At 36.7% G+C, this 19,817-nt stretch overlaps 1 protein-coding gene across 2 annotated transcripts in view; it reads left to right on the top strand.

Annotated features, from left to right (window-relative positions):
* PRKD3 (protein kinase D3) overlaps nucleotides 1–19,817 on the top strand; it is an 84,940-nt gene that overhangs the window by 55,462 nt on the left and 9,661 nt on the right. For both annotated transcript variants that reach the window (XM_027620980.2, XM_027620981.2), the window contains exons 8-14: nucleotides 574–757; nucleotides 2,158–2,281; nucleotides 4,501–4,578; nucleotides 5,607–5,883; nucleotides 8,761–8,813; nucleotides 13,162–13,234; nucleotides 14,295–14,401. In XM_027620980.2, coding sequence (XP_027476781.1) covers nucleotides 574–757; nucleotides 2,158–2,281; nucleotides 4,501–4,578; nucleotides 5,607–5,883; nucleotides 8,761–8,813; nucleotides 13,162–13,234; nucleotides 14,295–14,401 — 896 coding nt within the window. The remainder of the gene's footprint in view (nucleotides 1–573; nucleotides 758–2,157; nucleotides 2,282–4,500; nucleotides 4,579–5,606; nucleotides 5,884–8,760; nucleotides 8,814–13,161; nucleotides 13,235–14,294; nucleotides 14,402–19,817) is intronic.

Genomic DNA, 19,817 nt, shown 5'->3' with positions numbered 1-19,817 from the left:
AAGTCCAATTTTTTCTTTTGTCACTTAGGTTTTTGGTGTTCTATCTAGAAGGCTTTGCATAACCCAAGGTCACAAAGATTCGCTACTGTGTTTTCTTTTAAGAATTTTATAGAGTTAGCTCTTACATTTAGACCTGTGATCCACTTTAAGCTTTCTATTTGGTTTAAAAAAGAGGTCCAGTTTCATCTTTGTGCATGTAGATATCCAGTTGTATATCCAGCACCAGTTTTTAAACAGACTATTTATTCTTTCCCCAACAAATTGCCTTGGACCCTTGTGGAAAACCACTTAACTCAACAAACAAATAGTGGTGGCTAATCTTTTACTTTGTTTTAATATCTTTTGTCATACAGAGATTTAAATTCTAATTAATCAAATTAATTTTCTGCCTTGTGGTGTGTGAATTTTCTGTCTTCCTCAAATACTGCATTATCTTGAATCATAAAGATAATTTCCTAGATTTTCATTAAGAGTTTTAAAGCTTTTTTCCCCACATTTTATATACTCTTTTCTATTTAGATGGATTGATCTCCCATTAATATAAAACTCTGAATTCATTTTAAACTTTGCCAGAACCTTCCAGTCTGGGAGCAGATACAGATATACCAATGGATACTGATAGCAGTGACATGAACAGTGATGGTAGCCGGGGCTTGGATGACATAGAAGAACCATCTCCTCCAGAAGATAAAATGTTCTTCTTGGATCCATCCGATCTTGATGTGGAAAGAGATGAGGAGGCTGTGAAAACAATCAGGTAGCACATGTCACGGATACAGGGTCAGTCCAGGCACTCCCTTGAGAAAGAATCTCTTTAAATGGAACCTAAAATGTAATTTAAAATCTAATTAAATTGTTGCTAATTCTTTTACATGCACCACAGGATTTCTGAAATAAATTATATCACTTATGCCATCCACTCAACATGGGAAGGTGTGAAAATCGTTTTCTTGAAGAGAAAAACACTTTATTTAAATATAGTCAAGAAGTGATATCTCACTGTGGAGCAGCCACCACAAGGTGTCAGAATTGAACTATCAGTTAAAGCAACCAGTTTCTTCATACAGGCAGATTATTGGACGTTAGAAACACCAGTACAAATGTATACCTACAAATGTGCAGAGATGATGGTGATGAATTTGTGAGCGGTTAATTAGACTACTAGCACTTTGTAAAAATGCTATTGGATTATAAAACTTCTAAATATCCCCTTATGTTTATAGAAATTCAGTTTTTCTATATATACATCTTTATAGGATGTACTACTTTGTAATAAAATGTTAATATTTTGGCAGGTTTTGTTTTTCATTGGTAACCAGGAGGAATTTAGAGAAAATGGATCATTTATCAATCTCACATGGCTGAGTGGTCATTCATTCATTTTGGCTTATCATTAGATTACAGCTATTACTATCATTCTCATTCTGAACTAAAATTTAATGTTTACCCAGTTTGGAGACTATGAAGAGAACTTAGCTAGCTTCCTAATCATGAATACATCATAATTTAAGAGAATATATTTAACTGAGACTGAAATTGAAAAACCATGTGTTTTTCACACATACCCCCAAATTGTTCTTTTCCTCTAGCTACGCTGTTCCTGACCCATGTTTCCATATTACCTGATTTGACTCGGTGCATTATTTTTTTTATTTTCTTAATTGTTATCTGTAAATCATTTTCTTTTCAGTGTCTTCTACTAGAAATACTTTTTGCTAACAACATGAATAATGGAATCTGACATTTGAACCATGTAAATTTGGGTATAGGTATACTTTTTACCTTGTAAGAATTTACTAATTAACCATGCTGCCTAGGGCAAAAGAAGCTTTCTCAACAGCAATCCCAAATGAGACCCTCCCCCAGGTTTCATATCTTCCAATTAGGGAGGATTCTTTCTGTTCTGTGCATTGTTTTGTGTTATGACCCGTCAAAAAATATTGATGACAAATAATGAGGACTTGCAGTATTATCTTGGTCTTTTATAAATCAACTGTGTATCATAATGGGATTATTTTCTTAAGCTATTTCTCTAAGATATTTCGAAAAATTTTAGCTCAATTATCTTAAAAAGGGCTAAAGAGTTTACAGTATTTATATGATTTTTTAAAAATTGAAATTATCAATATTTTATCATAAATTCTAAATGTTTTTTAGTCCATCAACAAGCAGTAATATTCCGCTAATGAGGGTTGTACAGTCCATCAAGCACACAAAGAGGAAGAGCAGCACGATGGTGAAGGAAGGGTGGATGGTCCATTACAGCAGCAGGGACACCCTGGTCAGTAAACACAGACATTGTAATATGGTAGTGAAACTTTGTTATATGCTTTACTTTATGCATTTTTAAAATCAAAATAAGAACGAGATATATATTAAGACATTTTAGTAAACTGGAACTGTAGTTACGTTTGTAAAGAGTTTTCAAAAGGCAAAACTTTGAAATATTTTTACAAATTAGTAGAGCAATAGAGATTCAGACAGTATCTGGGGATACAACACCAAATATAGAATCCGTGAAAGAACTAATTGATAAGATGGACTTCATTACAGTTAAATCTTCTGCTCTGCAAAAGACAGTGTCAAGAGAATAAGACAAACACAGACTAGGAGAAAATATTTGTAAAAGAGACATCTGATGAAAAACTATTCTCCAAAATATACAAAGAACTCTTAAAACTCAACAGTAAGAAAACAAACAACCCAATTAAAAAATGAGTCAAAGACCTTAACACATACCTCACCAAAGAAGATATGCAGATGGCAGATAAGCATATGAAAAGATGTTCCATATCATATGTCATCAGGGAAATGCAAATTAAAACAGCAGTGGAATACCACTACACACTGATTGGAATGGCCAAAAGCTGGAACACTGACACCACCAAAGGCTGGCAAGGATGTAGAGCAACACAGACTTTCTTTCATTGCTGTCAGGAATGCAAAATGGTATAGACACTTTGGAAGACAGTTTGACGGCTTCTTACAAAACTAAACATACTCTCACCATATGATCTAGCGGTTGCCCTCCTTGGTTTTTACCCAAAGGATATGAAAACTATGTCCACACAAAAACCTGAGTATGTATGATTTCAATAGCTTTATTCATAATTGCCAAAACTTGGAAGCAACAGGATGTCCTTCAGTAAGTGAATTGATAAATAAACCATAGTACATCCATCCAGACGATGGAATATTATTCAGGACTAAACAGCAATGAGCTATGAAAAGACAGGAAGGAATCTTAAATGCATATTACTAAGTAAAAGAAGCCAAAGTAAAAACTATATACATACTGTATGATTCCAACTATGTGACATCTGGAAAAAGCAAAACTATGGAGACAGTAAAAAAGATCAGAGGTTGAGGGTAGGGGACAGGTAGGCATGAATACGCAGAACACAGAATTTTTAAGGCAAGGGAAACACTCTATAAAATACTCTATAAAATAAAATGATGGAAACCTGTCATTACACATTTATCCAAGCCCATAGAACGTACAACACCAGAGTGAACCATAACGTAAACTCTGGACTTTGTGATTATGATGTGTCAGTGTAGGTTCATCACTTGTAACAAGTGTACCATTCTGAATGAGGATGTAGATAATGGGGAGGCTATGTATGTGCGGGGGGCAGGGACTATATGAGAAATCTCTATACCTTCCCTATAATTACGCTGTGACCGAAAATGGCTAAAGTCTTCATTTTAAAAAATAAAGAGACATGTAAAAAAAAAAAAAGTCAAAAAAACAAAAGCAAAGACATGACACACTGGAAAAAGTATTCTGAAGTCATAATTTAGACAGGGATTAATTTCATTATATGTAAAGGATGATGACAAATTGATCAGAAAAAGACCACACCAGTCAAAAGAATGGGCAAAGAGTATCAGCAGAGTTCACAGTCAGAGAAATACAAATGACTCTTAAACACAAGAGCTTGATCTCGCTTTTAATAAAAAGTACAATTTAAAATTTCACGGAATTACCAGGTTTTATTTATCAGTGTAGCCAAGATCAAAAAGTTTAGTAACATAACTACATTAGAGTAAATAGGTACTCGTGTTGCTGATGAAACTATAAATTGGGTCAAATCTTATGAGGGGTGATTGACACTGTCAAGCAGAATTACATGTGGCTATATCTTTTGAGCCAGCGAGCCAGATTAGAAATGTAGCCTATAGGTAAATTACATATCTGCACATGTGTACCACGTATGTATTTGAGTGTGCATGCATAAAATTCTCTAAAAGGATTCCCCGAAACCTGCTACCGTTGCTTACCTGGAGTAGGGTGGGGGTAGGATGTGAGCGGTGATGGGAGTATACTTGTTACTCTATATATCCTTCTTAAATTTGCAGAATTTTGACCCTCATGAATTTTAAACCTACTCAGAAATACAAATTTATGAATAGAAATGAAATGGAAACGAAAGGGACAGGTACTTTGGAGGAATCATTATTTTTATACCTCAGAGTTTTATACCCTTTATTTTATAGAGAAAGAGGCATTATTGGAGACTGGACAGCAAGTGTCTAACATTGTTTCAAAATGAATCTGGATCAAAGTATTATAAGGTAAAGATTCCACATTTTGAAAAATATGTACATTGAAATACTGTATATTTTCCAAATATTCAAATAATCATTATATTGGCATATACCTATTATGACTCTGCCTAATATCATGTATAGAAGTCACGGTTAAGTTCCTTGTTGAAATAATTGTCCCACACCCCTCCATTTCACCCCTCACAATAGCCCTGCTACCCAAGGTTGTTTTTTGTTGTGTGTTCCTTTGGTTTTGGCCTACTTGTCAGGTTGCTACTGATTGCCTTGTGGACACTATGATTTAGATTGGGCAGTTCAGTAAGTCCCATGATCGTTGCCTGTCCAGAAGACGCCAGTGTGGTATTTGGTGTTCTCCACTGGTCCATTTTGTCTTAGGCCCTGAATCCCAAAAGCTTCTTCTTCACCTTCATATAGTCTTCTTTGCTTGGCTTGCTCCACACTTTGCCGTGTCCCAGACGGACACCAAACAAAATTGTAGACTGTAGCAATTATATCCTTAAGAAAGAGAACAGAAACTAATGACTTGCTTTGATCTGGTTGGGTTAAGTACTTTTTTTTTTTGCATTAGGAAGTGGAGTACATGTAAATACTTGTTACATTTATGGGCAGAACCAGACGGAATGCTTGAACAACCTATACTAACATTCTGCTTTGGCTCTTATTTTTCCTTTGTTCCCCTCTGAGGGCTGTATCCTGCAGACAGCTGCTGGTAGAGAAGTAATTGCTGAGTTGATTTAATGACAAACTAGAAAGTGACAAGTGTTGGATACAGTGGCAGTTACCCTCCACGATGCTCCTGCTGCCGGCCTGAAGCACTGGCTTAGTTATTATATTCCATGCTCAGCCCTCAGCATTGTTGGGCATGCAGCTCATTCAAGGCAGATATTATCCTAAGACTTGACTATGTGTTCCATGTACCACATACTTGTGTTCATCTTAATGCATTCATTAGAAACGCATATCTCTGCTTAGTGTATTTGAAAATAAAAACAAAGATGTATTCATATCTTTTAATGCTTAATTTTTTACTTCAGGAAATTCCACTTTCAGAAATTCTCCGCATATCTTCACCACAAGATTTCACAAACATTTCACAAGGCAGCAACCCACACTGTTTTGAAATCATCACTGATACTATGGTATACTTTGTTGGGGAGAACAATGGGGACAGCTCCCACAATCCTGTTCTTGCTGCCACTGGAGTTGGAGTTGATGTAGCACAGAGCTGGGAAAAAGCAATTCGCCAAGCTCTCATGCCTGTTACCCCTCAAGCAAGTGTTTGCACTTCTCCAGGGCAAGGGAAAGATCACAGTAAGCAATAAACTTGTTGATGGCTTTCTCCCCCTCTGGTTCTTAAGCATTTTGTGGGTGTGGTTGTGTTTCTGCATGTATTTCTTTTTCTTTTTCTTTTTTTTTTTTAAGTTTTATTTATGTGAGAGAGAGAGAGAGAGCATGAGCAGGGTGGAGGGGCAGAGGGAGAAGCAGACTCCCTGCTTCATCTCGATCCCAATCCCAATCCCAGAAGTCCGGGATCATAACCTCAGCCAAAGGCAGATGCTTAACCGACTGAGCCACCGAGGCGCCCCTCTGTATGTATTTCTAATGCTCACTTTAAGCTTCATCTGTACTAACTGATATTGTTAGTTAATTCCTTTATATAGTTATGTTAGTTATAATGTACCCATACAATCCCCAGAGCTAGGTTCCAGAGTCAGTCTCCCTACATTCAAATCCTGGTTCTGCCAACCTGTTATATGATCTTAGGCAAAACCCTACCTGTCTGTAATAGTACCTACTTTATAGGCTTGTCAGCATTAAAGGAAAGAGAACCAGTAAGGGATAGAACAGTGTTTGGTATCCATGAACTGTCACTGAATTAAGCAAACTACTAGTATTTTGCTTCATGGTGAGATATAAACAGGTGATAAAGTACTATGGTTCACATCATACTTGTGAAATCTATGAAGTCAGAAATGCTGTTTTTCTTTTAACTGAATTAAAACATTCAGAAATACTAAAAAATTACTGAAACATGTTCTTTGCACCAACAAAATTTATAAAATAAAACCTAAATTTGATAAAGGATCAAGTGAAAGCCATGATGTGACTTTTATGCCATTGGTGTTGTTATTTATGGGGAAACATCATTCATTAGACAAATATACTTAAATCAAAATAAGTATCAACCAGTTCCTAAATGTACTTTATATCAGTTCAGCTGTATTATTTCATGCACCCATTCTTGGCATAATGCTAGGCTCTGAGCTAAAAACACAGAAATTAAGGGAGATAGGACATACAAATGTAAGTGTTAAGTGGTAGCATAAGGGAGTAGAATGCAGAAATGAGTAATGCATTACTTGGGGGATGCAGATATGGATAGGAGGAGTAAGCAGAGACTTCATGATAGAAAAAATCTGATTTGAACCTTGACCTTGGATCTCAAGTAGGTTAGGATAGGAAAAATTAAAAGGGAAGGGCGGAGCGTCGATAGTGTTACTCTAGTTAAGGAGACAGCTGTAATCAAAGGGATGAAAGTAATGACCGTGAACATGTTTGGGGTTTAATATTGATTCTTAGAGGATGAATTAGATGGATATTTACAGTGCTTCTTAAGTTTTGGGGGATTTTAGAACTTTGATATCGTAATTAAAGCCATAGACCTTTTCCCCCAGAAAATAATACAGGGACATAAAGACAAATTTTATGTATTACTGGACATAGTAAGTAACCTTCTCCATTCTCCAGCCCATCCGTAGACCTCCTCCCTCAGGTTAAGAGTCTCTAAAAGCAGAATTGTGGAAGGGCTAAGAGTGAGGATGCTAGAGAATGAAAGCACAGTCGCCGCTTGCTGGCTGTGTGATCTTGGTGTCTGCGGTCACTAATCTAAAGTGGGAATAATAATAAACGCATATAATGCACTTAGCCCAGTTCCTGACATGTGAGTAATACTATGACTGGGTTGTTGGCTGCTTGCTGCTGCTTCTGGAGTGGAGTTCTGGGAAGCAATAGAGAATAAAACTAGGTGGAGCTAGACAGTGGAGGCCTTTGAAACACAATCAGCATTGACTTACACAGGAAAATGGAACGACTGAAAAACAAAGCTTTAGACACCTTAATATCGTCGATGCTGTGTCTTTTTTGTTCATTAATATTTAATATTTGAGTTATTTTAAAATATTTTAAGATTGACTTAATATTTTTAAATGCAGTCTTTGACAGTCATGTTACTTATTTTTGACGTATAGTATGCTTACATTTTCTTGTTCTAAATTTTTATATTTGGGATCATAAAGGAAATATCACATCTTGCTTCTTTGAGTTCTCTCTGAGATTCTAGATGTTTGAGACCTAGTCTCTTACTTTCCATGTGGCCCTTTTCTCTTTTTTGTCGGTTACTTCCTTTGCTTGCCAAAGTAATATAGACATATAAACTTTACAGTAATATGGAATATAAAATGAGAAAGTCCTTCTGTACACTTGTAACACACCCCCTTATTCCTGCTCCTATATCTCTCCCCTCAGAAAACCATTATTAACAGTTTGGTGTATATTTCTTGGTTTGGGGAGAAGGGAAGCTGATATTATCTATACTGTATTGTTATATTTTTATTTTTACAAAAAATGTGGTCATACTCTGTTCTTTTTGCAGCTTGCTTTTAGCCACTAATTAATGTGTATCAGATGTATTTCAGTGTCAGTATATAATCTAATTTATCTAATTTTTTTACTATTAAAGTAATGCATGCTTTTTATGTTTTAGAAAATGCAGGCAGTATAGAAGTATATAAAGACTAAAGTCTTTGTTCCCCAACCCTTACTCTCATTCACGAGAAGTATCATATTTTCTTTGTTTTTAATTCAAATACTGCTGCCTTACAACTTGCCCTTCTAACTTAATGTGCCATGGATAGCTTTCTAACTCAGTGTGGATAGCTCTACACCATTAATTGTTTAGATGGTATTTCTTTGTATGGATGTATCATATTTTATTTGACCAGTTTCTTGTTGATGGGTTGGTATTGTGTGTGTGGATAAATTTTTTCAAAGAACATAATTATATTAACTGTATGTTAGCCAGTTTTTAAAATTTAATATAGTGTGGGCATTCACATGTGAGCAAATTGTTAATATTAAGTCATATAACAATTTTGTTCTTTTCTCATACATCATCCTTCTGTTTTACAGAAGATTTGTCTACTAGTATCTCTGTATCTAATTGTCAGATCCAGGAAAATGTGGTAAGCAAAAATTACAGCTAAATATGCAAATTGGGTAATTAAAATAGGTAAAATAAGATGTGAAAATCTTATTAGAGAAATAAGTTCAAGAGACAAAAAACAAACTTTTAGAATTAGAGAACAAACTGGTGGTTGCCAGAGGGGAGTTGGGTGGGGGGATGGGTGAAATAGATAAAGGGAATTAAGAATACATTTATCTTGATAAGCGCTAAGAAACATTTAGAATTGTAAATGACTATATTGTACACCTGAAACTAATATAACACTGTATGTTAATTATATTTGAATTAAAAAAAAGTTCATAGGCCACACTATTGAATACTTGGCCTAGAGACACGGGCTAGATTTTGTGGCTGATAACTACTCTAAGGAGCTGTGCTTTATGAAGGAAACTAAGGCAGATTTTTTAAATTGTGAGAATAAAGATAACTTTTTCACAAGCGATAGTAGAATATAACATAGTGATAGACTGGTTCAAAGAGAAGGGAGAGATTACTTCTTGCTGGGTCAGCAGGGAAAACTTCCTCAAGGAAGTGAAACATGAGCTGTGCCCACAAGGATGGAAAGGAATTTCAGTTGAAGTGCCGAGGATGAGGGCAGGGAACAATAGTTCGTTCAAGTACAGGGATTGGGATGGGCAAATAGAGGGAAGCAGGGACATACAAGACTTTTAAGGAAGAGTGAATAGAAGTTTGGCTGCTATATGTAGGCATGTATTAGGGATTATGACAGGGGTTAGCATATTTTCTATAAAGGAATAGGTAATAAATATTTTAGGCTTTGGGGACCATACCCAATTACTTCACTCTGCCATAGTAGTGAGAAAGCATCCATAGGTAGTACATAAAGGAATGAGCATGACTGTGTCCCAGTATAACTGTATTTATGGACACTTGAATTTGAATTTTATGTAATTTTCACATGTCAAAAAATACTACTATTATTTTCCCTTTTTTAACCATTTAATTGTAAAGTCTATTCTTAGATCAGGAGCCTGTACAAAAAGAGCCAACAGGCTAGATTTGGCCTGCAAACTAATTTGCCAACCCTGGATTAGAAAGAAAATAAAGGCTAGAAAAAGAAGTCTTAAAATAGCTCATTGGCTATATATAAATTTCTCTGATTAAAATCTCACCATCTTCCACTTGGGGCATCCAGCTGTAATAGCTCTCTGTAGCATATAGATGTTGGCTTTTCTAAGACTGCAATGAAGACTGGATATCCAGTAGTGTTCCAGGGAATAGAGGGTTTTGAGGAGATGTAATCTGTGTATCTCTTGTCGTAGTGGTAGGTAGATTCTTGGGGAGGGAAAGAGGGATTACACAAACATGAGGTCACTAACTTTGAAGGATCCCCTGAGAACTTGAGGGACATGCCTATTCATAGCTGAGAAGGCAAAAGGTTCAGAACTGGTCTTTGTGAAGACCTTTTCTAGCAGTTATTATTTGACTAATGGATGTTCCCTCATCTAATTTGATTAGAACAAAAATTTCATTGGTTAAACAAAAAGTTGATTGAAGTTGGGAAGCATATAAAAATGATTCTTATAAAACCTTAAAATTTTCATTATACCTTAAAACATGCATATATGCACATTGATTGATTTGCTTTTGTCACAGGGCTGAGACTTCTTCTTTGAGTATGGGTCTGCTAAGTAGAATTCCACTATGTCTTTCTTGCATCAACCACATTTGTAATGTAGTAATGCAGTTCTGATGCTAATCACCCTGATTTCGTGCAGGCTCCACAGGTTAAGGGCACCGTTCCTAACAAGGCTGCCCTCCTTGAGACACCAGCCACAAGTGCAGGAGTCCCCAGTTCACCCATACTTCTGACCAACTAGCTACAGAGTCAGAGGATTCCTACAAATCCACACTGAGGTTCAGTAATTCACTAAAATGTCTCAGAACCCAGGAGAGTGCTGGACTTATGATTACAGCTTTATTGTAACAAAAATCAGGACCAGCCAACCAAAGACACATAGGGTGCAGTCCAGGAGAGTTCTGAATGTAGAGCTTCTGCATTCTCTCCCTGAAATCAGGACAAGCAAGCCTACAGCACATTGATCTGTCACCAGCCTGGAAAGTTACCTGGACCTTAGTGCCCAAAGTTTTTATTGGAGTTTCATTAAGTAGGCATGATTGACTGAATCATTGGCCACATGATTGAACTCAATCTCCTACCCCCCATTGTCCCCCCTGAGTTTGGACTGGTTCAAAGCCTCAACACTCTAATCACGTGGTTGGTCTTTCTGGTGACCCTCCCCCATCCTGAATCATCTTGTTAGCATAATTCAGGTGTGATTCGAGGGGCTCATGAATAACATAACCTCAGATACTCCTATGACTTGGGAAATTCCAAGGATTTAGAGTCTCTCTCTTAGGAACCAGGGACAAAGGCCACTCAGGTTATTATACAGCAGCACCCATAATGCATTCTCTATAATTTCCACTTTTTGTTTCTTTAAAGTAGAACCAGGGATACTTGTGAAATATTCTGGGAACAGAATCCTCACTCCCACAGTCTGGTATTTGTTTTGCTCACAAATAAATTGATAGCAGTTGTTTTGGTGTCTCATCTTTATGGAGTTTCTTTTTTTTTTTTTTTAGATTTATTTTAGAGAGCACAAGCAGGAGGGCCAGAGGGAGAGGGAGAGATAATCTCAAGCAGACCCCACACTGAGCACAGAGCCTAGTGCGGGGCTCGATCTTGATCTCACCACCCTGAGATCACAACCTGAGCTGAAATCAAGAGTCAGACGCTTAACTGACTGCACCACCCAGGCACCCCCTTAATGGAGTTTTTTGTTTTGTTTTGTTTTGTTTTTATTAGAGAGAGCACAAGCAGGGTGAGCGGCAGGCAGAGGGAGAAGCAGACTCCCGGCTAAGCAGGGAGCCCGATGCAGGACTCGATCCTGGGACCCTGGGATCATGACCTGAGCCGAAGGCAGATGTTTAACCAATTGAGCCACCCAGGCGTCCCTTTTATGGAGTTTCTAAGACGATTTTGTTTTCACAGAAATCTGTCATGTTTCATTGACTTATATAGTATACATATTTAATTTTTGTGATTAAACTATATAATCTATAACAAGCACATTTGGCATAATGGGTTTGGGAACAAATTCAGTTTTAAGAGTTACTCATTGGGATACCACATCCATTTTATGAGGTTACTGTAGACATCAGTCAATATATTCTTTTCAGAGGGAATGGAAAGTACAGGTTATTCTGGTGAGTTAGTAAAGAAAAGGTGTTAGGAGAGCCTCTACAAATAAGTGGTACTTATCTGACCCTGATTATGTCCCGAATTATTTATCTTCTTAATAGATTTTTATGTTTCCCTAATACATCATAAACCTCTTAACTAGGTCTGTTTTACAAATTAGCTGCCTTTTACAGAGTCCTCTATACAGTTAGGGCTTAATAAATGTTGATGACAGTCATAAAGTCTTGGGCATTTTTTAAAATAGGAGGGACCTAGAGATGTAGACCAATACTTTTCCAGATGAGAAAGCCAAGTCCCAGAGAAGTCAGCAATTTAAGATTACCTAATTTAAACGATTTTTATATGCCAGGCCCTGGACTTGACATTTGGTTATATCGTCATTTAATTTACTTAAAAATCCATTGAAATAGATGTTATTATATCCCTTTTACCAGTGAGAAATTGAGGTGTGTGCGATTCCATTTACTTAATTGAGTTACCGCCATGAGACAGGCGCTGGCAGGGAGTGTGACACCGACGGAGATGGAGCGCCTGACTCCTGCAGACTGTGGCACATACCCAGACAAGGGGCCCCTGACTGAAGTGCTAGGGGGGCCTGGAGAGTGCCCCAAGAATATTCCCACAGCAACAGCCAGCACCAAGAACGAGGGGAGGGAGAGAAGAAGAATGGGAGGGATCCGAGTTATAGACTTTCTCACACATACCCTTTTTATCAGGCTTTCAAAATGAGCCTAATCTCAATAATATGAACCTTCTGAGTTTTTCTCATCAAAGATAGCAAATCTCTTTAATGGTGAAATAGGTAAAATTATGTTCTTAATTTTTTATGTTAATTTACTTTATATAATTACTTACTAAATACAAGATTTTCTTCTTTCAGAGCGTTTTTTTGCCTCCAAAGGCCTTGTTACAGAATACATTATACTTGCATATTAAGAGTCATAGTATTAAAATTGGGCTTTTCTAGGAAATGAAAAGTCTGTGTTCATAAAATAGGTTGGGAAACTTAGCTGCCTCTCTCATAAAAACAAAAATGTGTTCAGTATTAGAATGAAAAGAGTCAGAGGTGTTGACAGTGTTGAATAGAGGGAAATAATGCTGCTTCCTCTTTCCTAAATAGGACATTAGCACAGTTTACCAGATCTTTGCCGATGAGGTGCTTGGTTCGGGCCAGTTTGGTATCGTCTATGGAGGTAAGCGACTGCGGCCTGGTGCATATTGTACATACTCTAGAAATCTGTGAAATTTAAAGATCTCTGCTAGCTCTTGTGTCTTGTCACAGTTTTGTCGAGGGGCTTTTTTCTGAGGGGTTGATTTGCATTCTTTTAGCTCCACCCTTTTCATTCTGAGTATTCATTCCTTAATTGCAACTGCACACTTTACAAAGTAACAGAATCAGGAAATTAGTTTCACAGTAGTCTTACTTTATCTCTTCCTGTAGCTCACTTATTATAAAGATGTTTGTGAGGGAAACATAAATGGCTTGAAGCTTTTGTTGGGCTGTGTGGGCTCGTTTATCCAAGGATATGCCCTACTGGATTTCCAACACAAATGGCCCCATTTGTCTACTGTTGGCATGTTGTGTCGGGTGTGAAGACGTGAAATCTCACTGTGACTCATGATATTGGCAGAGTCGTTTAAGCTCATTGTGCATTAGTATCTTCCTCTGTTTAATGGAGCTAACAAAATTTGACCTGCATAGCTCATAGGGTTGTTAATTAAGCCTAACATACATAAAAGTGCTTTTTTATAAGCTATGATCCAAAGTATAAAAGAAATGTTAAATCCTGTTCCTCCCTCACTGACCTCTTTAAGTAGCCTCCTAGTTGGCCTTTCTGCTTCAAGGCTTGCTCTGATATGTGGTTAAATAACTGTGCTGACTCAGTGAACCTAGAATAAAACTAATCCATTGATAAAATGTTTCTATCTTGACAGTGCTTGAAGACTAAGAGTAGTTAACTACCATTTATTTAATAAGGTGGATTATTTTTCAGCAAACAAGTTCATTCAAATTTCCTTCCATTTCAAGTAATGAAACCACCTTTAATAGGGGCAACTATCATTAAGGGAAAATATAATTTACTTCTTAAAATTAAAGATGAGTGAAGGAGAAAAAAAATCAGCCAAAGAAAAGAAATCTAAGGAAATACGTATCAGTTTCAGTCTTTGTTCAACTTCCTGATAAAGCTTTTACATTGTATATGAGCTGTCAAGTTGCTTTTTCTTTCTTTTCTATACTTTTTTTTTTAATAGGAAAACATAGAAAGACTGGAAGGGATGTGGCTATTAAAGTAATTGATAAGATGAGATTCCCCACAAAACAGGAAAGTCAACTCCGTAATGAAGTGGCTATTTTACAGGTAAGAAAACCAAGTTGATTTTTATTGGTTTTAATTTTTGATTTGTGAGTTTTTAAATGCAAGTCTGTTTAGCGTGCTGGTAAGAATAAGGCTTATTTTTTCTTCTGTTTTCATCTTATGCCCTTTAGGCTCAGTGAGAGGCTGGTGGGCATCTACATTAAATCCTTAAGTCTTTTTTTTTTTAAAAGGAAAAATTAAGTTATAGTAATCTAGGAGTTACAAGAACTGCCATTATGATAGTAGTTTAAAACACATTTTCATAAGTGAAATCTTAACAACAACAAAAGTAAAAATTTATTCTTAATTCAGCACTCCAGAAGCTCAAAATACTTGGATGCTGTGTCCCCACATTTGACTAGGAGGTCAGCACTGTACCCATGCAGTGCTCACAGATGATGTGTTTGGTTATTGTAGCAATTGCTATAAAAATAAGGTCTGCTTAAAAATTGTGTACTTTTTCATTTGTTATTTTATTCATTTAAAACTCTAAAGATTTCATTTTATGTTTTAGTCCATTAAGGTATATTTTTAAAGATATGTTGGCAATGACTTAACTCCCATTAAATAAATTACTGTTCTTATTTTCATCTAACATTTTTACCTCTTTTGGGGTCATCTGGCAGACTAAAATTTAGCTTTATCTTTATTTTTATGAATATCATAAATTATAATATGCAAATGTATATTCACTGTGTAGCTTTTGCATAATATTTAAGAAATCATGGTGATAAAATAGTTAATGCTGTTAGAACCCCATTTGCTTGTGAGTGAAGTTCAAGAAGACACAGCCTACTGAACTTAGGCTTCCTTGAAGAAGCAGGTAAGAAACTTTTATAAACACAGGATTCATTTTACATGTATTACATTATTGGTTACCAGCAGTGACATTTGCCTCCTGTGTTTTTCAGAGGAGTGATAATCGAAAGATTGTGGTCTGCAAGCTACCTGTGGTCCCTTTAAGGTCATTTCCTCCTATACAACTACCTTCATATAGAAAATTAATAGCATTTAGACTGTATTAGGATATGAATATTGTTAGCGATCTTTTTTCATATCCGATTCTGGAATCTTGCTCATTGTCCAACTAATACACAAAAAATAAATATTAAGGATATATTCTTTTTTTTTTTTTTATTTTAAGATTTTTTATTTATTTATTTGAGAGAGAGAGAATGAGAGATAGAGAGCACAAGAGGGAAGAGGGTCAGAGGGAGAAGCAGACTCCCCGCTGAGCAGGGAGCCCGATGCGGGACTCGATCCCGGGACTCCAGGACCATGACCTGAGCTGAAGGCAGTTGCTTAACCAACTGAGCCACCCAGGCGCCCTTAAGGATATATTCTTAAGGCTTGATTCATCCTTGTCACTCTGATCACAGACACATCTCTAAACTAAATACTGAATAAATAATTTAGGAATTTCTGGGTAATGCACAATGCAACAATGGTAGTACAGCCTTCTGGTTATTTTCATTGATACTGCTCTACCAGGAATACAGATGAGTGATTGTAGTATGTCTCCAAATATGCTATTTTCATCTTAAATTTAATACCATACTTTTTGTTGTAGATTCTTTTCAATTTTTATATCCAAATCTATATTTAGTGAATGGCTTACTTTGTGCCAGAAACTACACTTAATAAGTACTTTTTCTTAACATCACCCAACAGGAAGGGGACAGGTTTAGAGTTTGAATCTAAGAGCAAACCACATGCTCTTTCTCCTCTACCACACTGGACCTGCTCTGTGTGTCTGTGTGTGTGTGCGTGTGTGTGTACACTTGTAAAACTGTGACTTCATTTCCTTTGCATTGTAGAAATCCAAATTCTATATATAAAGATCAACTTTAGCCTACTTTGTATTTGAATTACAGTTTTCTTGGAACACTCTGAATGTGGTAAAAACATTTTTTAAAGGAAACTTTTTTCAAATACTACCTCATTTGTTGAAATCCATTACACAAGATTTAGTCACATGAGCATTTGACATGGGTTGAAAGGAACGTCCTGCACTCCTCCGCTCACTCACTCCACCCTTTGGTTCCACACCTCCCTTCCCTGCTGTGTCATTCTTACTTTCCAGTCCTTGCCCCTGGTTCTTGTACATAGTCCTCATTAAACAACCTAAAAGTCTGGCTGAGCCCCACCTGCCAGTTGATTCTGGTACTGTCGGTTTCCTGCAGCTCCACTGACATCCCTGGTTTTTCTTCCCCAGGTCCTCACCTTTATAAAGAAAGGTTAGGGGGTAAAGACTAAGCATCTGACTGCAACTATAGTTTTGGCCTTTCCAATGGCAGGGAGGAAGAATTCTAGAATCATTGATTAAGGAGTGACCTTATAGTTTACCCAGGAACATCCAGCCTCTCTCTTGCATGCTTGGTGATAATCTCTGTATTTCTATCAGTTTAATAGAAAGGAGGACATGACATTTTCAGACATCTGCAAATATTCTGTTAGGCTGAGCCAAAATCTGTTGAAAAAGGTTCCACTATAGACACTACACTCAACAAATTGAGTCTTTTTTCCGAAGGATGGCCACACTGACTGTCTTGCTGTTCCTTAAATATGCCAAATATGGTCCTGTCTCAAGGACTTTGCTTTAGCTATTCCCTCTGCCTGGAATGCTGTCACCCCCAATATCTGCATGGCATATTCCCTTATCTCCTTCAAGACTTTGCCCAAATGTCATTTCCTCATGAGGCCCTTGCATTCTGTTCAGCATTATGTACCCATCCACCCTCACCCTCTTTCTCTCTATAGCATTTACCACCTTCATACTGGGTAATTTACTAATTTGTTACCTATTGTTTACCCCCACCTTGCTAGAATTAATAAGCTCCATGAGATGAGAGATATTTGTCAGTTTTGTTTGCTTATGAATCCAGACGACCTACATAGGACCAGGCGCATAGCAAATACTCATTTAATATTTATTGAATAAATGTGTTTAAATGGGGGATTACCTGTAACATTAAATTTTTTAAATGGAGATGTGAAATGGTTCCACTTGTGTAGTTTCTTAAGGTGATGTGTACTTTGCACATGTGTACATACAGTTATGTAAAGAAAAGGATCCATACCTACATAAACTGCTAACATGACTACATCTGCTGGGGACTGTGTTGTGGGGCAGGAAAGAAATGGAGGCTTTTTACTTTTGTTTCATAGGGATGTGGTAATATAAAATGTCTTTGCTCTTACCTGAAGTGGGTAGGTTAGAGAGTAGTAATGGGAGAAAATATGTGGCGCTCTCATGGCTACCCTATGTAAATGGGAAAATGTCATCAGAAACTTAAGAGAAATTTCTGGTTGTAGTATTAATTCACCATTTTCCCCTTCTCTTTTTGGAAGTCACCTAAAAGCTACAAGAAAAATGATAAACAGAAATTTAAAAAAAAAACTATTAAAAACAGAAGAAAGTTCAGACCTATAAAATAGGTAGAGGAGTTTTTCCAGAAACACTGGAGTTGGAGCCGGGGTGCATGTAAGAAGAGGCACCACAATAAGGGCTGTTTTTGCTGGCTCTTTCTGAGATCTACAATTGTGATATCCTCTCTAGGTGCCTCCTGAAATAGAAGAAAGCCAAGGGGGTCATGATCTGATAAAATTTAATTTAAGGGAGAACACAGTAAGTGAAGGGAAGAAGGGCACTTTAATAGTGGAAGAGTGCAGATCACACCAAATAACAGTAGCGGCCTTTATAAAGGAAAACTAGAGAGGAAACGGGGAGAAACTGACAGGCACATCAGTAGTCCTGGTAGATGAAGTAGCCCAAACTAGCAACGTGGTAGGCCTAAACAGTGTAAGGTAATGTAATCACTTTATACTGAAGTCTGTACCCTAAAAACAACAAAGAATAGCTCATTCATTCAAAACAGGATAATTAGTATTCTTTGATCCTAATGCAATAAAACTAGAAATAAATTATAAAATCAAAAAACATAAAGCTCCCACGACCTGAAAATTTTTTAAATATCGTAATTCTTAAAGAGCAAAATCAAGATTTCAAAGTATTTAGAAAATGATCGTGAAAATACTGTATATCAGCTTTTAGACTGTTGCTCAGAAAATTTATAACCTCAAATATTTACACAAGAATGAAAATAAGTGAATTAAGAATGCAACTCAAGAGGTTAAAGAATGAACAATAAAGGAAAGCAAAAATAAAGAGAAGAAAGAACATCTTGGGGAGATGACCACAAATACTGAAAAAAATTTAAAGGCATTTTAAGATGCTGCCTTGGTCCAGTTCCATCAAATAAATTTGAAAACCTGGAGAAAACGATTCTCTATGAAAGTATAATTTACCAAAAGACTCCACAGGAAATAGGACATTTAAACAAACAGAGGAAGTTAAGAGACAATAATGTTATAGCATACTTCTATTTTTGTGTGTGTGTACCGTTTACAGGGCGTGGGGGCGGGGGCATGGAGAAACTTACAAGACAATTACAGCATGAGGACAGCCAACCACACTTCGAGCTCTAAGCTGATCAGAGTTGTGAAATTCTGAATCTTCCCCTGCTCACTACTATTATCACACCCATGTCACTTCTGTTTATATATAAAATTGTCATTTTTTTATTTTGCTGCTTGGAATATCATCTCATTAAATTGTTTTAAATTGATTAGTAAACAATATTTTGCACTTGATCATTTTTTAAAACACCAACCATGATTCAGACATTGAGCTAAAATGACTAAGATAGTCTCTGCTGTCTGGGAACTTACTAGGTCCAGAGCAAGATGCATACACATGACACAGTACCGTGGGATAGGTTATTGCTTGCATGTCTATACAGTGTTAGGTGAAAACTACTGCAGTTGTCCCCAAAAGAGGTAATGGGAGCTCAAAGTAAAGCCACTACAGTGGGAATTGAGAGATGGGGGCAGATTCAAAACACATTTTAGAGATGGTGCTCAACCTCACATAAGCCAAAAAGAAGTTTGTCCTCTTAGCATAATTAGGTACCTATAATAAGGATAAAAGCATAAGAAGCATATATTTCTAATAATAAAAAGTTTAATCACCTGGGCCAATAGAGCATATTTAAAATTGAAGAGGGAGAATGAAGCCATATTAGTGAAGATACGAAAGTCCAAGCAGAGGAATAGATTTATGTCCAGGAATAAAAAGCCACTGAATATTTCTGAGCCTGGCTGACTTAGGATAATTTGCTTTTGAGGAAGGTTTTTTTGTTTTTTTAACCAGTAAGATAGATTTTTTTTTTTATTAGCATAAACGGTATCACATTCAACTTTGTATTTCTCCAACCCTGGTAATGTAGTGGTGCTCCAGAAACATGAGATGAAGGAGGTACAGATCTTGAGCCGGAAAGAGGGAAAACCAAATGGAGGTATGATTGAGAATCCAGAGTTAAAGAAACAGAACCATCTCTTGAGCACAGACCTCCACCAA

The sequence above is a fragment of the Zalophus californianus genome, chromosome 8, assembly GCF_009762305.2.
Source record: "Zalophus californianus isolate mZalCal1 chromosome 8, mZalCal1.pri.v2, whole genome shotgun sequence".
Classification (NCBI taxonomy): domain Eukaryota; kingdom Metazoa; phylum Chordata; class Mammalia; order Carnivora; family Otariidae; genus Zalophus; species Zalophus californianus.
The sequence above is the reverse complement of the archived record's forward strand: the minus strand, read 5'-3'. Positions and strand labels throughout refer to the sequence as shown.